The sequence below is a fragment of the Gopherus evgoodei genome, unplaced genomic scaffold, assembly GCF_007399415.2.
Source record: "Gopherus evgoodei ecotype Sinaloan lineage unplaced genomic scaffold, rGopEvg1_v1.p scaffold_32_arrow_ctg1, whole genome shotgun sequence".
NCBI classification, from domain to species: Eukaryota; Metazoa; Chordata; order Testudines; family Testudinidae; genus Gopherus; species Gopherus evgoodei.
The window spans coordinates 3,848,381-3,868,292 of NW_022059994.1; the positions used below are offsets into that span (position 1 = coordinate 3,848,381).

General features: G+C 53.7%; 3 protein-coding genes across 5 annotated transcripts in view; 1 reads left to right on the top strand and 2 right to left on the bottom strand.

The window, feature by feature from the left end:
* Nucleotides 1–19,912, top strand: part of LOC115640774 (putative zinc finger protein 66) — a 687,485-nt gene that overhangs the window by 356,083 nt on the left and 311,490 nt on the right. The window lies entirely within an intron of this gene.
* LOC115640675 (zinc finger protein 850-like) overlaps nucleotides 1–19,912 on the bottom strand; it is a 542,158-nt gene that overhangs the window by 314,244 nt on the left and 208,002 nt on the right. The window lies entirely within an intron of this gene.
* Nucleotides 447–19,469, bottom strand: LOC115640877 (butyrophilin subfamily 1 member A1-like). 2 transcript variants are annotated; one of them, XM_030543956.1, is made up of 4 exons: nucleotides 19,159–19,469; nucleotides 17,314–17,379; nucleotides 16,499–16,602; nucleotides 447–1,812 (listed from the first exon to the last, which is right to left on the bottom strand). In XM_030543956.1, the coding sequence occupies exons 3-4, from the start codon at nucleotides 16,572–16,574 to the stop codon at nucleotides 1,295–1,297; spliced, it is 594 nt and encodes a 197-aa protein (XP_030399816.1). In that variant the 5' UTR covers nucleotides 16,575–16,602; nucleotides 17,314–17,379; nucleotides 19,159–19,469; the 3' UTR covers nucleotides 447–1,294. The 2 variants fall into 2 exon arrangements, with proteins under 2 accessions (XP_030399816.1, XP_030399815.1); XM_030543955.1 differs by lacking the exon at nucleotides 19,159–19,469 and adding an exon at nucleotides 17,648–18,375 and having other exon boundaries at nucleotides 17,357–17,379.

Consider the following 19,912-nt stretch of genomic DNA (forward strand, 5'->3'; position numbering starts at 1 on the left):
GGGAGACACCCTGACATCAGCTCCCCTTTCCCCCCCACCTCTGCACAGCAAGCAGGAGGGTCCTGGGAGCAGCTCCAAGGCAGAGGGCAGGAGCAGCACATGGCAGTGGAGGGAGGGACAGCTGAACTGTCTGGCAATTGATCGCCTGCTGGGCAGCTGCCACACAGGGAACTTAGGGTAGTAGGGAGCTGACGGAGGGCTACCAGTCCACCCTGGTTCCAAGCCCCCACCAGCTCGCTCCAACGGGCTGCTCTTCCTGCAAGCAGTGGACAAAGTAGGCGGCTGCCAAACATCGTTACAAGGGAGCATTGCACAACTTTAAACGAGCATGTTCTCTAACTGATCAGCAACGTAACAACGTTAACTGGGACTACATTAAGGGAGGAGTTACTGTAGATTTGTATGTCACAGGGGTGGTGCTGGGAAAGGATTCTGAAAGAATAAAGTGAAAAATTGGAACACATATTTATTGCAAAATCAAGGCTCTTCCTACCAGATACTGAGTAACAGGGAAAAGTCAATTACACAAAGAAATGCAATAAATATTTTGCAAAAAACAAATCCCAAACAAACAATTCCCCACCTGGAAAAGCTTGTGATGTGATGGACGCTGGGCATATTTTATTCAGATCTTTCACATCTCACCAATGTTTCTTGTGTGTTTTCCCTTTATATCGCACCATTGCACGGCAGAGAAAAGATCGGCGTCTGACCTATCTCAGCACTGCAGTTTTGCGCTCTCTCTGCCAAGGGCTAACAGCAGGGCACCAGGGATTAGGCAGTTTGCACAGAGCATTTATTTCAGGGCAAAAGCCTTACAGAGAAAAAAGATCAATAAAACAATAACAAATGGAAAGGCAGACTTCTGCTTCCCAGAGGTCCCCCATCAGTCCTGTGGAGACCCTGGCAGGTTCTAGTCCTTCCACTCCTTCACAGGGTTTGACCTATCGATTAAAAGTTCATGTCAGTTTGTTGGCTCAAAATGAGAGAGTCTGTTTAAACTCACCCTTTAGACCCCAAAATTTGTTCCCAAGCTCCTGAGGCAGGTAAAATCAACTGGTGCCCCTGTCCCCAGGGGGTGAAGCCTTAAAGGCTGAGAATCTGAGTAATCAACCATAGGAATTTGCATTGATCTTCCCAGATTCCCCAGAAAATCCACCCAATGAGCCGGGAACATACAATTACCTGTAATACACGTATTGATACATAGGCCTGTCAATATGCTATGGGCCCATGTCGTCCAGCCCATCTGAATATAGCAGTCTCTGAAGTTTCTGGGAATCACAGCCATGCATCACCCTCTGGGGGACAGTTTTATGTGGGACAAAAATACACAAAAGTAAGGGAAAACTCTCTCCCCGTTGAAAGAGACCGGTGGGAAAGCGAAGAGCAGCTCCTCGTTGCAGAGGTCATAAAACGACACTTGCCCCAGTTCATAGTCCAGATAGATGCCGATCTCATTGTTGTTATTTTTGAGGGGAACATAGGTGTTGGAAGGGCTGGTGAGCGCCACGCAGAGGTGATGATATTTCTGCAAACCTAAGACTCCCGTGTTGGGTCGAAAGACAATATGTCCCTTCCTCCTCATAGACTCTCTGGCCACACCCACAGTCCAGAACATCCCACCCACCTCCACCTCCCAGTAGTGTCTCCCCGAGGTGAATCCCTCACAGCCCAGCACACAGGGATCAGTGTCAAATCTCTCCGGATGGTCAGGCATCTTCTGACTTGGTTTTCCCCATCTGGCACCTTTCAGGTCCTCAGAGAGAATGAGTTCAGGACCTGCTGTGTCCGGATCCAGAGTCAGGTTCACTGTATGACAGAGAGAAAATCAGAGCATTAGGGGCTGAGCTCAGCACTGAGGGGAAGGTTGGACAGAATATTCAAGAGGCTAGACATTAGTACAAAATAATCATCTACAAGCGGGAGCCCATAATGTCCCCCACAACAACTTCTTTTTCTAGGTGAAAGGTAAGTCTGAAAGTCCACACCAAACTCTGGGTTGTTAAAAGCCTACCAGGGATGCTGGAGCAAATAACAACCAATGTGAAAAAACTAGGACATTCGAAGGTGAGGATACGAGTAAGGTACAAGGACATTTTATGTGTGTGTTTTAAAAGCAAGAAACATTGAAAAGATGGGACATTATAAGTGATGGTCATTCAAATAACCTTCACTCTGCCCGTCTAGGTACCCACTCTTCCATCTTTCCCTTCTTCTATCAAGGGGAGCTGGAATAATTTGTACAGTGGAGGAGCTGAAAGCCACTGAACCAAACAGTAAACTCTGTATATGATGGAAACTACTTCAAGCCAGCACCCCTAGTTCCAGCACCTCTGCTTCCATCGCTCCCGGTTCTGTAAAATGTGTCCTTTTAGGACCAAAGATACAAGTCCTTAGTCTATAGTCATGGACAGGGTAGAACTGAACACTGCTCTGAGAGTGGAGTTAAGAAAATGGGAACAATAAACCATCATTTAAAAAATTGCTTTCATGCATACACAATTCTGAATGTCAACACACATAATAAATATGCTGCCTCACAGCACCCACCAGTTTTGTACACTTGTGATCTAGACGTAGGAGGTGAGTTTACATAGACACACTAGCTCTGTGCACGAGGACCCTTGTGCAACTCTTGGGGCATAGTGGGATAATTGATGCTCATTTACTGTGATGAATCAGAAATGGACAAAGTAGCTCATCTCCTGTGCACTCCACATGGTCCTAAAGAAAGATTAATGTGACCAGGGCTGGCTCTGGCTTTTTTACCACCCCAAGCAAAAAAAAAACCGGCTGGAGCAGCGAAGTAAAAAGAAACCTGCAGGGTGGCCAGAGTCAGGGTGCGAACTTTCGGCTAGTGGGACTCCCTGCATTGCAGATGTGCTCCGGGCAATGGAGTGCGCATCCGGGATAGCAGTGGGGAGGGAGAGGGAGCATGGGGGTGGAGAGAGAAGGGGGGCAGCCAGGGCTTCCTTCAGCCAGGGAGGTCACCACTCGACCCCTCCCGCCGCGCCACCTGCTGGGAGGGCTCTGCGCTGCTCCGGTCGGCGGGGAGGGAAGGAAGCGGGTTGCTGGGCTTGCTGCAGACCTGGCACCAGCTGGGGCAGACGGAGCATGCAGTCGGCTCCCAGCAGGGTGCTCCCCTCCTCTGTGCCACTGCCCCCTACAGGGCGGCCAGCAGGGCCGGCTTTAGGAAGTGCGGGGCCCAATTCGACAGTTTTGATGGGGCCCCGGCAGGGATGACTTAAAAAAAAACAAACTTGTGGGGCTTGTACTCACCGGGCGGTGCTCCAAGTATTCGGCTATGGGTCCTTCACTCACTCCAGGTTTTCGGCGGCACTGAAAGACCTGCCGCCGAAGACCCAGAGTGAGCAAAGTACCCACCGTCGAAGTGCCGCTGAAGACCCAGAGTGCCGCCGGGTGAGTAAAAATTAAAAAGGCGCCTCTAGCCAGGGAAAGGATTCTCACTAGGTGCGGGGCCCTCTTAGGCGCAGGGCCCGATTCGGGAGAATTGGTGGAATAGGCCTAAAGTGGGCCCTGGCGGCCAGAGTGGTGAACAAAAAAAAAAAAAAAAAAAAATGAATAAAAAAGAGCGGCCGTTCCGCCCTAGGATTAGATGGAAGCCGCCCCTTAGAATCTGCTGCCCCAAGCATGAGCTTGCTTGGCTGGTGCCTGGAGCCAGCCCTGAATGTGACCCAACCATTTTAGATTTTAGCATCCCCATCCTTATAGGTTTTTAAGAACAGGTCAGATGATGCCTGTCAAGAATGGTCTAACTAGTCTCAGTCCTGCTTCAGTGAGGGCGGGTGATGGACTAGATGACATCTTAATGTCCTTTCCAGCCCCACATTTTTATGAGTCTATAAGCAATTCTTTATGGTAACTGTTGAGTAGAGCTGGACAGGAAATGAAAATTTTACCCTGTAAAGTTTTTGTTGGAGGGTGGGGTGGGGGGAGTTTATATCTATGCACAAAACTGACAGTTGCCAAAAACTGAAAATATCTTGGGGTTTGATTTTCCAATAATGAAATAAAACAAAACCAATGAGAGCGATGTGTGTATATACATTTTCATTTAGTTGAAAAGACATTTTCTCACCTTCCCTCTGCCCCCAAAAAACCAAAATCACTGATAATTGTCAGCCAACTAAAGTTCTGAAAAGAAACTTAAAGTTACAAGACACCCAAATATTTCCTAGTGTGGATGGATAAAGTTATTGCAGAGCCTTTCAGACAGTGGGGGTAGAGTTAAGATTGTCATCTGTGACCTTACCTGAGAAATTCCTTGCTTTCACATGCTGGGTATTTTTGCAATGTAATTCTTAAAATGTCCCGCCCGAATGCCTGCAGCATTGTTGTAGCAGTGTCAGTCTCGGGATATTAGAGAGACAAGGTGGGTGAGGGATTATCTTTTACCTGCAGAAGAACTCTGTGTAGCTTGAAAGCGTGTCTGTCCCACCAACAGAAGTTGGTCCAATAAAAGATATCACCTCCCCCACTTGTCTCCGCCTTAATGTATTTATTTAAACAATATTGTAACTTTGTGTTTCTTGCATCCTTCATCCTGAATTTCCTAGTTGCTAATGAGTGCTGGTTTTTTAAATAAGACGGTTACTCACCTTTGTAACTGTTGTTCTTCGAGATGTGTTGCTCATATCCATTTCAGTTAGGTGTGTGCGCCGCGCGTGCACATTCGTCGGAAAACTTTTACCCTAGCAACTCAGTGGGCCGGCAGGTCGCCCCCTAGAGTGGCGCCACCATGGCGCTCCATATATACTGCTGCCGGCCCACCCGCTCCTCAGTTCCTTCTTGCCGGCTACTCCGACAGTGGGGAAGGAGGGCGGGTGTGGAATGGATATGAGCAACACATCTCGAAGAACAACAGTTACAAAGGTGAGTAACCGTCTTTTCTTCTTCGAGTGATTGCTCATATCCATTCCAGTTAGGTGAATCCCAAGCCTTACAAAGGCGGTGGGGTCGGAGTGAAATGTGGCAGAATGAAAACTGCTGAGCCAGAGGCTACAGCCTCTCTTGACTGTTGAACCAGGGCATACTGCGAAGCAAAGGTATGGACCGAGGACCAATGGAGCTTCGCGACAGATCTCGTGGGTAGAAACACGAGCCAGCAAGGCGGCAGATGAAGCCTGAGCCCTGGTAGAATGCACAGTGATGTGGCTTGGGGAAATATGAGCCAAATCATAACAAGTGGGGATGTCCGCCATCACCCAAGATGAGATCCTCTGAGAGGAAAACAAGCAAGCCCTTCCTGTGGCCCGCTACCGGGACAGAGCTGGGGCACCTTAGGAAATGATTCTGTCAGCACAATATAATGCGAGCACTCCACAGATGTCCAAGGAGTGCAATGGTTGTGCCCATTGCGTTGAGCTGTGGGTAACATGAAAGGCCGAAACCACCTTAGGGAGGAAAGCCGGGTGCGGTCATAACTGCACCTTGTCTTTGTGAAACCTAATATACGGTGGAACCACCGTAAGAGCTCTGAGCTCGGAGACCCGTCTGGCCAAGACTAGGTTGAGGTCCCAGGTTGGGGCTGGGCGGCGCACCCGAGGGTGCAAGCGCTCCAAGCCCTTGAGGGGCCTCGAACCCATAGAGCGTGAGTACACGGAACGTCCACCTTAGCCTGCTGGAAGGTAGAGATGGCTGCTGAGCGTATCCTCAGCGATGATACCGCCAGGTCCTGCCGCTGAAGGCCAGAGGCAGGCCAAATAGAGGGGGATCGAGACCTCAGCAGGAGCAAGATCGAGCGTATCGCAGCTGTAGAAGAAATGCTTCCACCTGGCCCGGTACGTTGACCAGGTGGAAGGCTGCCTGTCACCCCCGACTCAGGTATGCAGCAGCCACTGTGAGGCGAAGAGGCTGCAGGTCCGAGTGACGAAGCCTGTCGTTGCCCTGAATGATGAGGTCTGGGTGGGGTGGATGGGTAATTGGGTCTGTTACTAACAGGCCGAGCAACGTGGTATATCAGTGCTGCCTGGACCACTCTGTAGTGATCATGATGATGCGCGCTCTGCCCCTGCGGAGTTTGAGCAGGACCTAATGAACCAGTGGGAACAGTGGGAAGGCATAATGCAGTTGGCCTTTCCACGGCATCAGGAACGCGTCCAAGATCGATTCCGAGGAGAGACCTTGGAAGGAGCAGAACACCTGGCATTTCCTGCTCTCGCGGTGAGCGAACAGGTCTGTGTGAGGAAACATCTCCACTTCCGGAAAGCAGGACGCCTCACATGGGGCAGAGTGATCACTCGTAAGACAGGAAAGACCTGCTGAGTCAAAGAGTTAAGACGTTCCGAACGCCTGGGAGAAAGGACGTCGCCAGCTCCATCGAGTGTGCCATGCAAAAGACCCAGAAATGGATGGCCTCCTGACAAAAAAGGGGGGAGGACTATGTCCCTCCCTGGATACTTATGAAGCACATGGCCGTTGTGTTGGCTGTAAACACTGAGATACAACGGCCTCGCAGCTGCCGCTGGAACCCCTGGCACGCCAGGCGGACTACTCTCATTTTTGGGGCATTGATGAGGAATGCCAGCTCCCTAGAAGACCAAAGGCCTTAAGCTCGGAGGTGACCATGAGCACTCGAGCAGAGAGATGATGCGTCCATCGTCAGGGGCAGTGAGGGCTGGGGCGGATGAAACCGCATCCCTGTCCACACCAAGGAGGGAGTTAGCCACCACTCTAGGGAGCCTAAGGTGTTCGAGGGAACGGTGACTACCATGACCATTGGCTCCCTGTCCGGGCGGTACGCCGAGGTGGGCCGGACTTGGAGAGGACGGAGGCGGAGCTTGGCGTGTTTGGTTACAAACTTGCGGGCAACCATGGACCCAGGAGACTGAGACAAGAACGAGCCGAGGTCGTTGGGAAAGCCTTCAGACCTCAGATGATTGTTGCCATCGCCTAAAACCGCAGTTGTGATAAGCAGGCTCCGGCTAGGTAGGAGACCAGGATAGCCCCTAGGAAGCCCAACCTCTGCGTGGGAACCAGAGTGGATTGCTCTATAGTAATCATCAGGCCTTGACCTGTGAATAAGACCGTGACGATGCCCACGCGCTGAGTGGTTTGTGTCTCAGAGTCTCCTCGGATAAGCGAATCGTCCAGATATGGAAAAGCGCATATCTGACATCAGCGACGGTAGGCGGCGACTATGGCCGCAAACCAGGAGTATTGATAGTTGGCTATAAAGCGGAGGCATCTCCTGTGCGGAGGGAAGATGGCATTGCGAAAGTACGCGTCCTTCATATCCAGGGCGGCATAGTAGCCCCCAGGAGGCAAGGATGGAATAATGGTTCCCAGGGATACCATGCAGAACTTCAACCTTATCCTAAACCGGTTGAGTCCGTGCAGGACCAGGAAGGTCTGAGAGCTGTGTTCGAGTGGGGGACTAGGGCATAACGGGAGTAAAACCCCTTGCCCCTTTCGTCCGCTGAAGAGGGACAGGGCTGGAGCAAATTAAAGGTGGTACCTATGCTCCATCGTGCGCAGGACCCAGCGATCTGAAAGTAACTGGGGCCACGCCAGGAGAAAGCGGGATCGGGATCCCGGCCTGCGACTGGTACACCGCCCTCAGGCGAACCTTGGAAGGTTCGTCTTCGGTCCCAGTGGTAATTGCGAGGGACCTTGACTTTGGCTCTTTAGGGGTCCTGACGTTCGTCTGCGACCACCTTGGCCTTGCCGTTTGCCAGAGTTCTGCCTCTGGCTAGGTACAGAGTATGGCGGCTGGGGCCAGAAAGGCCTGCGTTTGGTCGCTGGCGTATGCATGCTGAGAGAGCGCATTAGGACCCTATTGTCCATCAGGCTTCGCAGCCTGGGGCTGTCTCTGCCGCGAAGAGGCCTTTACCAGCAAAGTGTAAATCCTGAATGGCATACTGCAGCTCCGGCCGGAGGTATGAAACCTGAAGCCATGAAATGCACCTCATGGCGACACCCAAGGCCAGAGTCCTGGCCGTAGAGTCTGCTGCGTCCAACGAGGCCTGGAGGGACGCTCTGGGAACCTTCTTTCCCCCGTCCTCCAAGACGGCAGCGAACTCCTGGTGGGAGTTCTGAGGGAGAAACTCCTTCACCCAGGTGCTATAATTATCGCAGCTAAGCAAGGCTTGTTGCTTTGCTACCCAGAGCTGCAGGGCCTCTACAGAGTACACCTGGCGGCCAAGCAGGTTCATTCGCCAAGCCTCTTTCGGCTTCGGGGCTGGCGCCCGCTGGCCATCATATGAGAATCGTGGTCCTGAGCATAAAATCTGCGCATATGGGATGACATGGATGCGTGTCCGGACGGCCATGGAGATACTAAAAGAAGGCACAGGCAGAGTCTCTGACTCATTCGGACCTTGCCCAACTCGGCACCGGGGACCGGCACCGGGAGGCGTATCGGTACCTGGAACGAGATCCAGACCCGCAACCAGAACGGTGTCGGGAGGTCGACCGAGATCTCGAGGCTCGGGGAGAGGCTACAGGAGTCAAGGCACCTGCCGCGGTGCCGGGCATCGGAACGGTGCCGATAGCGGGTCGGCGAACGGGATACCGACAGGTGCAGCAAGTGCGACCAGTACCGATGAGGAAAACAGCACTGGGACTGCCAGTGGTGTCCGGTATGCCGACAGGACTTGGAGTGTCTGCGGGACCGTGATCATGAACGGTGCCGCTCTGCTGTGCTGACAGAGGACGGTCACCTGAAGAGACTGTATTACCCGCACCGGCGGTGCCGGGGTCAGGCAGCATCGACTCTGTCATGGCACTGAGAGCCCTCGCCGTTGGTAACGTCTCCGGCGTGGAGGGAACAGCAGGCTCAACCACAGTGCATACTGGGGAGCTGTCAGGCACCGGATTCGACGGCCCTCGTGGGACCGGGATCAATGGTACCGAGGTCGCCAGAGCTTCGGAAGGTGTCGGTGCTGGGCGATCCGAGTTAGATAAGCTGTCTGGCTGCGGTGCCATCAGCACAGAAGCAGCAGGAGCAATAAGCTCAACCACGGCGAGTGCCGGGGAGCCGTCGGGCACCGGATTTGATAGCCCTTGTGGGACTGGAATCGACAGTGCCGACATGTCGGTGCCTCAGAGGCATCGGTGCCGGGCAATCTGACTTAGACTAGCCCTCTGGCTGCGGTGCCGTTGGCACGGAAGCAGCAGGAGCAGTAGCTCAACCACGGCGCGTGCCGGGGAGCCGTCAGGCACCGGATTCTATGGCCCTTGTGGGACCGGGATCGACGGTGCCGACGTCGTCGGTGCCGTAGCAGGTGTCGGTGCCGGGCGATCCGACTTAGACGAGCCCTCTGGCTGCGGTGCCGCTGGCACGGAAGCAGCAGGAGCAGTAGCTCAACCACGGCGCGTGCCGGGGAGCCGTCAGGCACCGGATTCTACGGCCCTTGTGGGACCGGGATCGACGGTGCCGACGTCATCGGTGCCGTAGCAGGTGTCGGTGCCGGGTGATCCGACTTAGACGAGCTCTCTGGCTGCGGTGCCGCTGGCACGGAAGCAGCAGGAGCAGTAGCTCAACCACGGCGTGTGCCGGGGAGCCGTCAGGCACTGGATTCTACGGCCCTCGTGGGACCGGGATCGACGGTGCCGACGTCGTCGGTGCCGGGCGATCCGTCTTAGACGAGCTCTCTGGCTGCGGTGCAGTTGGCACGGAAGCAGCAGGAGCAGTAAGCTCTACCACGGCGCGTGCCGGGGAGCTGCCAGGCACCGGATTCAGTGGCCCTGGGGGACTGGAATCGACGGTGCCGATGTCATCGGTGCCTCTGCAGGTGTCGGTGCCGGGTAATCCAACTTAGACGAGCTCTCTGGCTGCGATGCAGGTGGCACGGAAGCAGCAGGAGCAGGGGGCTCAACCACGGCGCGTGCCGGGGAGCCGTCAGGCACCAGCAGGAATCGTAGGCTTTCTCGACCTCGGAAGAAGGGAGCGGTGCCGAGTCGACATCGGTGCCGGCGACGGCCGGTGCCGAAAGGCCTTGGTAGTACCGGCGGGGTCCGGTGCCGAGGAGGTGCTTCTGCCCACCGCTTGAACATCGCTCGGCACCCAAGGTGGAGGGGTAAGTGAAAGTCCCGCACCTTTTTGTTCTCGGCTTAAAAGCCTTGCAAATGGGGCACTTAGCTGTCAAGTGTGATTCCCTGAGGCACTTCAAACAGGAGTCGTGTAGATCTCCCTTCGGCCGCGGCTTCTGGCAGGCCGGGCCCATTTTAAAACCCGGTGAGCCATGCATGGGCTCCGGCACCGGGTTCATGGAAGGGGCTACTTCCTGAACCCCGCTAACTAAACTAACCATGTTAGCAAAGAAAACACGTATAACTATGCAATATATATATATAAAAGGGTTATAACTGCATAACTATGTACGAGAAATACGAGTAGCTAGGGAAGTGGAGGTCAGCTAAGCCGCGCTCCACTGTTCCAACGACCGACACGGGCGGTAAGAAGGAACTGAGGAGCGGGTGGGCCGGCAGGAGTATATATCAAGCGCCATGGTGGCGCCACTCTAGGGGGCGACCTGCCGGCCCACTGAGTTGCTAGGGTAAAAGTTTTCCGACGAATGTGCACGCGCGGCGCACACACCTAACTGGAATGGATATGAGCAATCACTCGAAGAAGAACCCAATGTTCCTGCAAAGTGCTGATTTATCTGTTGGGGGGAGGGAGGGAGCTGATTAGTGGGGCCCACCAGTGGGTGCTGCGCACCCACTATTTTTTTCCATGGGGATTGGGTGCTGCAGCCCCAGAGCACCCACGTAGTTGGCACCTATGGGCCCGACACCCCATTGGAAAGCTCAGCAGAAAAGACGGTTACTCACCTTTGTAACTGTTGCTCTTCGAGATGTGTTGCTCATATCCATTCCAGTTAGGTGTACGCGCCGCGCGTGCACATTCGTCGGAAAACTTTTACCCTAGCAACTCAGTGGGCCGGCAGGTCGCCCCCTAGAGTGGCGCCACCATGGCGCTCCATATATACTCCTGCCGGCCCACCCGCTCCTCAGTTCCTTCTTGCCGGCTACTCCGACAGTGGGGAAGGAGGGCGGGTGTGGAATGGATATGAGCAACACATCTCGAAGAACAACAGTTACAAAGGTGAGTAACCGTCTTTTCTTCTTCGAGTGATTGCTCATATCCATTCCAGTTAGGTGAATCCCAAGCCTTACAAAGGCGGTGGGGTCGGAGTGAAATGTGGCAGAATAAACTGCTGAGCCAGAGGCTACAGCCTCTCTTGACTGCTGAACCAGGGCATACTGCGAAGCAAAGGTATGGACCGAGGACCAATGGAGCTTCGCGACAGATCTCGTGGGTAGAAACACGAGCCAGCAAGGCGGCAGATGAAGCCTGAGCCCTGGTAGAATGCACGTTGATGTGGCTTGTGGAAATATGAGCCAAATCATAACAAGTGGGGATGTCCGCCATCACCCAAGATGAGATCCTCTGAGAGGAGAACAAGCAAGCCCTCCCTTTGGCCCGCTACCGGGATAGAGCTGGGGCACCTTAGGAAATGGTTCTGTCAGCACAATATAATGCGAGCACTCCACAGATGTCCAAGGAGTGCAACGGTTGTGCCCATTGCGTTGAACTGTGGGTAACATGAAAAGCCAAAACCACCTTAGGGAGGAAAGCCGGGTGCGGTCATAACTGCACCTTGTCATTGTGAAACCTAGTGTACGGCGGAACCCCCGTAAGAGCTCTGATCTCAGAGACCCGTCTGGCCAAGACTAGGTTGAGGTCCCAGGTCGGGGCTGGGCGGCGCACCCGAGGGTGCAAGCGCTCCAAGCCCTTGAGGGACCTCGAACCCATAGAGCGTGGGAACACTGAACGTCCATCTCAGCCTGCTGGAAGGTAGAGATGGCTGCTGAGTGTATCCTCAGCGCTGATACCGCCAGGTCCTGCCGCTGAAGGCCAGAGGCAGGCCAAACAGAGGGGATCGAGACCTCAGCAGGAGCAAGATCGAGCGTATTGCAGCTGTAAAAGAAACGCTTCCACCTGGCCCGGTACGTTGACCAGGTGGAAGGCTGCCTGTCACCCCGACTCAGGTACGCAGCAGCCACCGTGAGGCGAAGAGGCTGCAGGTCCGAGTGACGAAGCCTGTCGTTGCCCTGAGTGATGAGGTCTGGGCTGACAGGCCGAGTAACGTGGTATGTCAGCGCTGCCTGGACCATTCTGGAGTGATCATGATGATGCACGCTCTGCCCCTGCGGAGTTTGAGCAGGACCTAATGAACCAGTGGGAACAGTGGGAAGGCATAATGCAGTTGGCCTTTCCACGGCATCAGGAATGCGTCCAAGATCGATTCCGAGGAGAGATCTTGGAAGGAGCAGAACACCTGGCATTTCCTGCTCTCGCGGTGAGCGAACAGGTCTGTGTGAGGAAACATCTCCACTTCCGGAAAGCGGGACGCCTCACATGGGGCAGAGTGATCACTCGTAAGGCAGGAAAGACCTGCTGAGGCAAAGAGTTAGGACGTTCCAAATGCCTGGGAGAAAGGACGTCGCCAGCTCCATCGAGTGGGCCATGCCAAAGACCCGGAAATGGATGGCCTCCTGACAAAAAAGGGGGGGGGGAGGACTATGTCCCCCCTGAATACTTATGAAGCACCTGGTCGTTGTGTTGGCTGTAAACACCGAGATACAACGGCCTCGCAGCTGCCGCTGGAACCCCTGGCATGCCAGGCGGACTACTCTCAATTTTTGGGGCATTGAGGAGGAATGCCAGCTCCCTAGAAGACCAAAGGCCTTAAGCTCAGAGGTGACTATGAACACTCGAGCAGAGAGATGAGGCATCCGCCGTCAGGGGCAGTGAGCCGGACTTGGAGAGGACGGAGGCGGAGCTTGGCGTGTTTGGTTACAAACTTGCGGGCAACCATGGACCCAGGAGACTGAGACAAGAACGAGCTGAGGTCGTTGGGAAAGCCTTCAGACCTCAGATGATTGTTGCCATCGCCTAAAATCTCAGTTGCGATAAGCAGGCTCCGGCTAGGTAGGAGACCAGGATAGCCCCTAGGGAGCCCAACCTCTGCGTGGGGACCAGAGTGGATTGCTCTATAATAAACAGCAGGCCGTGACTTGTGAATAAGACCGTGGCGATGCCCACGCGCTGAGTGGTTTGTGTCTCAGAGTCTCCTCGGATAAGCGAATCGTCCAGATACGGAAAAACGCATATCCGACATCAGCGACGGTAGGCGGCGACTATGGCCGTAAACCGGGAGTATTGACAGTCGGCTATAGAGCGGAGGCATCTCCCGTGCGGAGGGAAGATGGCATTGCGAAAGTACGCGTGCTTCATATCCAGGGCGGCACCGTAGCCCCCAGGAGGCAAGGATGGAATAATGGTTCCCAGGGATACCATGCAGAACTCCAACCTTATCCTAACCCGGTTGAGTCCGTGCAGGACCAAGAAGGTCTGAGACCTGTGTTCGAGTGGGGGACTAGGGCATAACGGGGGTAAAACCCCTTACCCCTTTCGTCCGCTGAAGTGGGATAGGGCTGGAGCAAATTAAATGTGGTATCTATGCTCCATCGTGCGCAGGACCCAGCGATCTGAAAGTAACTGGGGCCATGCCAGGAGAAAGCGGGATCGGGATCCCGTCCTGCGACTGGTACACCGCCCTCAGGTGAACCTTGGAAGGTCCGTCTTTGGTCCCAGTGGTAATTGCGAGGGACCTTGACTTTGGCTCTTCAGGGGTCCTGACGTTCGTCTGCGACCACCTTGGCCCTGCCGTTTGCCAGAGTTCTGCCTCTGGCTAGGCACAGAGTATGGCGGCTGGGGCCAGAAAGGCCTGCGTTTTGTCGCTGGCGTATACATGCTGAGACGCATTAGGACCCTATTGCCCACCAGACTTCGCAGTCTGGGGCTGTCTCTGCCGCGAAGATGCCTTTACCAACAAAGGGTAAATCCTGAATGGCATACCGCAGCTCCGGCCGGAGGTTTAAAACCTGAAGCCATGAAATGCACCTCACGGTGACACTCAAGGCCAGAGTGCCGGCCGCAGAGTCTGCTGCGTCCAACGAGGCCTGGAGGGACGCTCTGGGAACCTTCTTTCCCCCCGTCCTCCAAGACGGCAGCGAACTCCAGGTGGAAGTTTTGAGGGAGAAACTCCTTCACTCAGGTGCTATAATTATCGCAGCTAAGCAAGGCTTGTTGCTTTGCTACCCCGAGCTGCAGGGCCCCTGCAGAGTACACCTGGCGGCCAAGCCTGTTCATTCGCCAAGCCTCTTTCTGCTTCGGGGCTGGCGCCCGCTGGCCATCATATCAGGATCGTGGTCCTGAGCATAAAATCTGCGCATATGGGATGACACGGATGCGTGTCCGGACGGCCATGGAGGTACTAAAAGAAGGCACAGGCAGAGTCTCTGACTCACTCGGACCTTGCCCAACTCGGCACCGGGGACCGGCATCGGGAGGCGTATCGGTACCTGGAACGAGATCCAGACCCGCAACCAGAACGGTGTCGGGAGGTCGACCGAGATCTCGAGGCTCGGAGAAGGGCTACAGGAGTCAAGGTACCTGCCCCGGTGCCAGACGTCAGAACGGTGCCGATAGCGGGTCGGCGAACGGGATACCGACCGGTGCAGCGAGTGTGACCAGTACCGAGGAAAACAGCACCGGGACTGCCAGTGGTGTCCGGCGTGCCGACAGGACTTGGAGTGTCTGCGGGACCGTGATCATGAACGGTGCCGCTCTGCTGTGCTGACAGGGGACAGTCCCCTGAAGAGACTGTATTACCCGTACCGGCGGTGCCCGGGTCAGGCAGCACTGACTCTGTCATGGCACTGAGAGCCCTCGCCGTTGGTAACATCCCCGGCGTGAAGGGAACAGCAGGCTCAACCACAGTGCGTACTGGGGAGCTGTCAGGCACCGGATTCGACGGCCCTCGTGGGACCGGGATCCACGGTACCGAGGTCATCAGAGCCTCGGTAGGTGTCGGTGCCGGGCGATCCGAGTTAGATAAGCTGTCTGGCTGCGGTGCCGTCAGCACTGAAGCAGCGGGAGTAATACGCTCAACCACGGCGCGTGCCGGGGAGCCGTCGGGCACCGGATTCGATAGCCCTTGTGAGACTGGAATCGACGGTGCCGATGTTGTCGGTGCCTCAGAGGCGTCGGTGCCGGGCAATCCGACTAGACTAGCCCTCTGGCTGCGGTGCCGTTGGCATGGAAGCAGCCGGAGCAGGAGCTCAACCACGGCGCGTGCCGGGGAGCCGTCAGGCACCGGATTCTACGGCCCTTGCGGGACCGGGATCGACGGTGCCGACGTCATCGGTGCCGCAGCAGGTGTCGGTGTCGGGCGATCCGACGTAGACGAGCTCTCTGGCTGCGGTGCCGCTGGTACGGAAGCAGCAGGAGCAGTAGCTCAACCACAGCGCGCGCCGGGGAGCCGTCAGGCACCGGATTCTACGGCCCTCGTGGGACCGGGATCGACGGTGCCGACGTCGTCGGTGCCGGGCAAGCCATCTTAGACGAGCTCTCTAGCTGTGGTGCAGTTGGCACAGAAGCAGCAGGAGCAGTAAGCTCTACCACGGCGTGAGCCGGGGAGCTGCCAGGCACCGGATTCCGTGGTCCTGGGGGACTGGAATCGACGGAGCCGAAGTCATCGGTGCCTCTGCAGGTGTCGGTGCCGGGTGACGCAACTTAGGCGAGCTCTCTGGCTGCGATGCAGGTGGCACGGAAGCAGCGGGAGCAGGGGGCTCAACCACGGCGCAGGCCGGGGAGCCGTCAGGCACCAGCAGGAATCGTAGGCTCTCTCGACCTCGGAAGAAGGGAGCGGTGCCGAGTCGACATCGGTGCCGGCGACGGTCGGTGCCGAAAGGCCTTGGTAGTACCGGCGGGGTCCGGTGCCGAGGAGGCGCTTCTGCCCGCCGCTTGAACATCGCTCGGCGCCAAGGTGGAGGGGTAAGTGAAAGTCCCGCACCTTTTTGTTCTCGGCTTAAAAGCCTTGCAAATGGGGCACTTATCTGTCAAGTGTGATTCCCTGAGGCACTTCAAACAGGAGTCATGTAGATCTCTCTTCGGCCGCGGCTTCTGGCAGGCCGGGCCCATTTTAAAACCCGGTGAGCCATGCATGGCTCCGGCACTGGGCTCATGGAAGGGGCTACTTCCTGAACCCCGCTAACTAAACTAACCATGTTAGCAAAGAAAACACGTATAACCATACAAATATATATATAAAAGGGTTATAACTGCATAATTATATACGAGAAAACGAGTAGCTAGGGAAGTGGAGGTCAGCTAAGCCGCGCTCCACTGTTCCAACGACCGACACGGGCGGTAAGAAGGAACTGAGGAGCGGGTGGGCCGGCAGGAGTATATATGGAGCGCCATGGTGGCGCCACTCTAGGGGGCGACCTGCCGGCCCACTGAGTTGCTAGGGTAAAAGTTTTCCGACGAATGTGCACGCGCGGCGCGTACACCTAACTGGAATGGATATGAGCAATCACTCGAAGAAGAACCTCCAGTGGCTGGGGAAAGTGCATTGCACGCTGATGAAATTTCAGAGCAGGGGTTTGTGTGTCTTACCTTTGAATTCCTTCAAAGTCTGGGGGTTGAGGGAGAACTCCGGCGTCCTCTGCCTCGGTTCAGGAGAAAGAGCCATTGCAGCCTGTCCCTTCTCCTCCTCATGCCTAGAGGAGTTAAAACACCAACCACACATTTATTACTCTTCACCTGATTGCTCAGTTCAAGTGGCAGCAAAACATCACAGGGTCCATTTGTGCCTGGACCTGGCATGGGTCTGCAAGTGCTCTTGAGGTTGGGGGAGTGATGGCGAAAGACCCACAATGGGGGGCAGTATGGAGCAGTGGAAAGAGCACCGGACTGGGAACCAGGACACCGGGCTTTAGCTCCCTGTGTTCTGCAGCACACAGGCTGAGTGACTAAAGGCAAGTGACTTCCCCTCCCACCTTCTGTCTGGCTTGCCTGGAGCGTACATTCTCCAGGGCAGGGACTATCTCTTTGTGTGTATGCGGTGGGGTCCTGATCTCAGCTGGGGGTACACGTACCCTGGTAATACAAATGCTAGAGACTCTTTTCAAGGCAATTGCCACACAGGGACTAGGCAAAATGTTCAGCCCTGGTCCCGTCTGACAGCTGCTTATTCCCTGTCTTACAGCTTTTCAGCCCTTTGAGTGACTATTTTAAAACTTTTCTCTGCAACCATGAGAGTGAGAAATTGCCTTAAAAAAAAGAAGTGGCTGAGATTTTAATGTAATCACAACTCCAGGAAATGGGGCTTTAAGGAAACAAACAAACAAAAAAACCCCCACCATAAAATATCACCACCCAGATGTGTAGCATTGGAGATGTGTCTTTCAGCCAATGCCCAAGCCCCTTACCTGCATTGTGAAGTATGAGGAGAAGTGAGAAGGAGCCGCCTACCTGCTCATTATGTCTCTGGCATCCTGTAAGTGAGAGGGAGAGAAAAGGGAGTTCAGCTCCACATGACACATACTAGGGACTCCTCCTGCTCCAAAAGCAGCTCATTTTTTTGGTCACTACTTCACTTTCACAATTACCAATAGCTGGTCAATTCAGATCTATGGCTTTAGTTTCTCAGTTCCAATCATTAACTCTCTGAACTCCAGCGATTAGGGTTTGGGGTTTGGAGAACCTTTTCTCCACTGCTAAAATAGAAACTCCCTATTTATGAACCTTAGGAAGTCAACTCACCCAGGGAACAGAAACAAAACCATGTGATTTTGGAGTCCAATCACAAGGCACCAGCAGCAAATAATGAACATTGTATGTGCATAGTAGTAGCCTGTGTCTGCGCAATCCGTACCCCACCTGCAAACTAAAGGCCCAGGTGCACGTTCAAACCTGAGTTTCAGAGACACTTACAAATTTGTGCCTGCAACTAGAGGTGCAGGAATTGACAAGCTGGGCTGGGACCTTGATCAAAATGTGTCTCACAGAGATAAATGCATAGGAACCACGCCCTCCTCCAGGAAGCTGGCTCCGGTCACTTGGAACTGCACTGAGATCTGTTGTGGTACATGGATCCAGGCAGAGACACCCATGCCTGCTGATAGTGTGTGTGCGGGAGGTGGGCAGAGTGAGGGCACCCAGCTTCAGCAGTGTTACTGAGCATGCTCAGTCCAGGTGGGCACAATCAGTACAATCCAAGCCGCAAATCTGGGATGGGGCTTTTGACTCCACATTCCCCCACCCTCTACGCCTTGCCTCCGGATGCAGAGGCTAAAATGAATTCACACAAATCTTTAGTCAAAGACCTAGCAGACAACTAATCTAGAAAACAAAGATTAAACAAGATCCAAATAACTGGAAGTTAAAGCTGGACAAATTCAGATCAGAAACAAGGTGTTAGTTTTTAAACATGAGGGTAATTAGTCATTGGAACAATTTACCAAGAGTGGTGCTGGATTCTCCGTCACTGGCAATTTTAAAATCAGGACCGGATTTTTTTTTTCTTCTGAAAACTATGCTCCAGCTCAACCAGGAATTATTTCAGGGAAGTTCTATGGCCTCTATACCAGAGGTCAGACTTGATGATCACAAGTATCAGGGGGTAGCCATGTTTGTCTGTATCCACAAAAACAAGAGTCCGGTGGCACCTTACAGACTAACAGATTTATTTGGGCATAAGCTTTCGTGGGTAAAAATAGGGTTACATTTCTAGATGTTGAATAATTCAACCTGTTCTACGTTAATGATGGCTCAAAAATAGCAGAGATGTTGGGTTCCTTCCCCAACAAAGAAACAGAAGCAGTTGGAGCAGTGAGCATGGAAGTAAAAATACCACTGGATAAAGAACAACCAAAAGGCTATATGGGAAATATGAGGATATAAAAAACAACCAAGGCAGATAAGCAGAAGCCCAAAAGGCATCGTTCCTATCGTAGTCAAGAGGAGACTGGCTATTGACTGCAAAAGAGACAAGAATCAGTTTGAAGGGAACTGAACAACAAACGTACTGCATAATGCAGAGTGTTTCTAAATTCTGGACTGCTAGGGAGACATCGGGAGCTGGGCTTTTTTAATCAGTGAAAGAGTGATCCTAGCAATTACCATCCCATCATTCTAGCTCTGATAAGATAAACGATGCAGCAAATATTTAGAGACGTGTTTTAAAATGTCTTGCAGCCAATCCCCCATTTCGTTACTTGATTTGATCTGGTGGGTTTTATTCTAATATGTTTCACTCACTAGCCATTTCCTACCTTGCACTGCTCAGCGGCTGTCTCTGTGGAAGCTGTGACATGGTTTCTTGGTGCGCCGTGCAGATCGCAGAGGTGAGTCTGTGGCCCCTCTTCAGACAACAAAGCAAATTCCTCCTGGTGTTTCTCACACACCCACTCTGATTCTGGATCTTTGGCCAGTTGCAGAATGAATGGTCTGCCCAGTTCTACAATACTCCCCTGGGTTTCTCTGCACAGAGGAGAGATGTTTCTAGGTGATTCTTCCAAGCACTGGCTAATGCAGGCGCAGCAAATGTTCTCTCTCCAACCATGAACACTGGACCATATAAGCAAGTCACAAGGATAGTGCAAGCAGCCTCCTATTGGAGAGTTTTGGCTGGATTCTCAGAAGCCACTGCTCCTACTGTGTAAAAGAGAGACGATCAGCTGCAATCTCCTCATCACAGACATGACCTGAGTCTTACCCAGCAACCGGCTGTTTCTTTCCCTGGAAGCGTTTTGTGCGTGTTGTTTTGGTGTTTGCTTCTGTGTTTTCTTTAGGTTGCAACGTGTAATTTTGTCAACGGGCCAGAGCCTGGGAGGCTCAGCAGAGAAACGAATGAAAAGTGGATCTGAAGAGCCAAATCTTCCTTTGCTGTAACTCAGTGTTCTCAAGCAGGGGTATGCTACCTCTGGAGGGACACAGGGGTCTTTAAGGGGGTACATCAACTCATCTAGAGATTTGCCTAGTTTTACAACAGGCTGCATAAAAAGCACTAATGAAGTCAGTACAAAC

Excerpts from the sequence above, each read along its gene's own strand:
- LOC115640877 (XM_030543955.1), bottom strand. Across the intron at positions 1,813-16,498 it reads GACTTTGAAGGAATTCAAAG|TGAACCTGACTCTGGATCCG; the intron begins GTAAGACACACA and ends TCTGTCATACAG.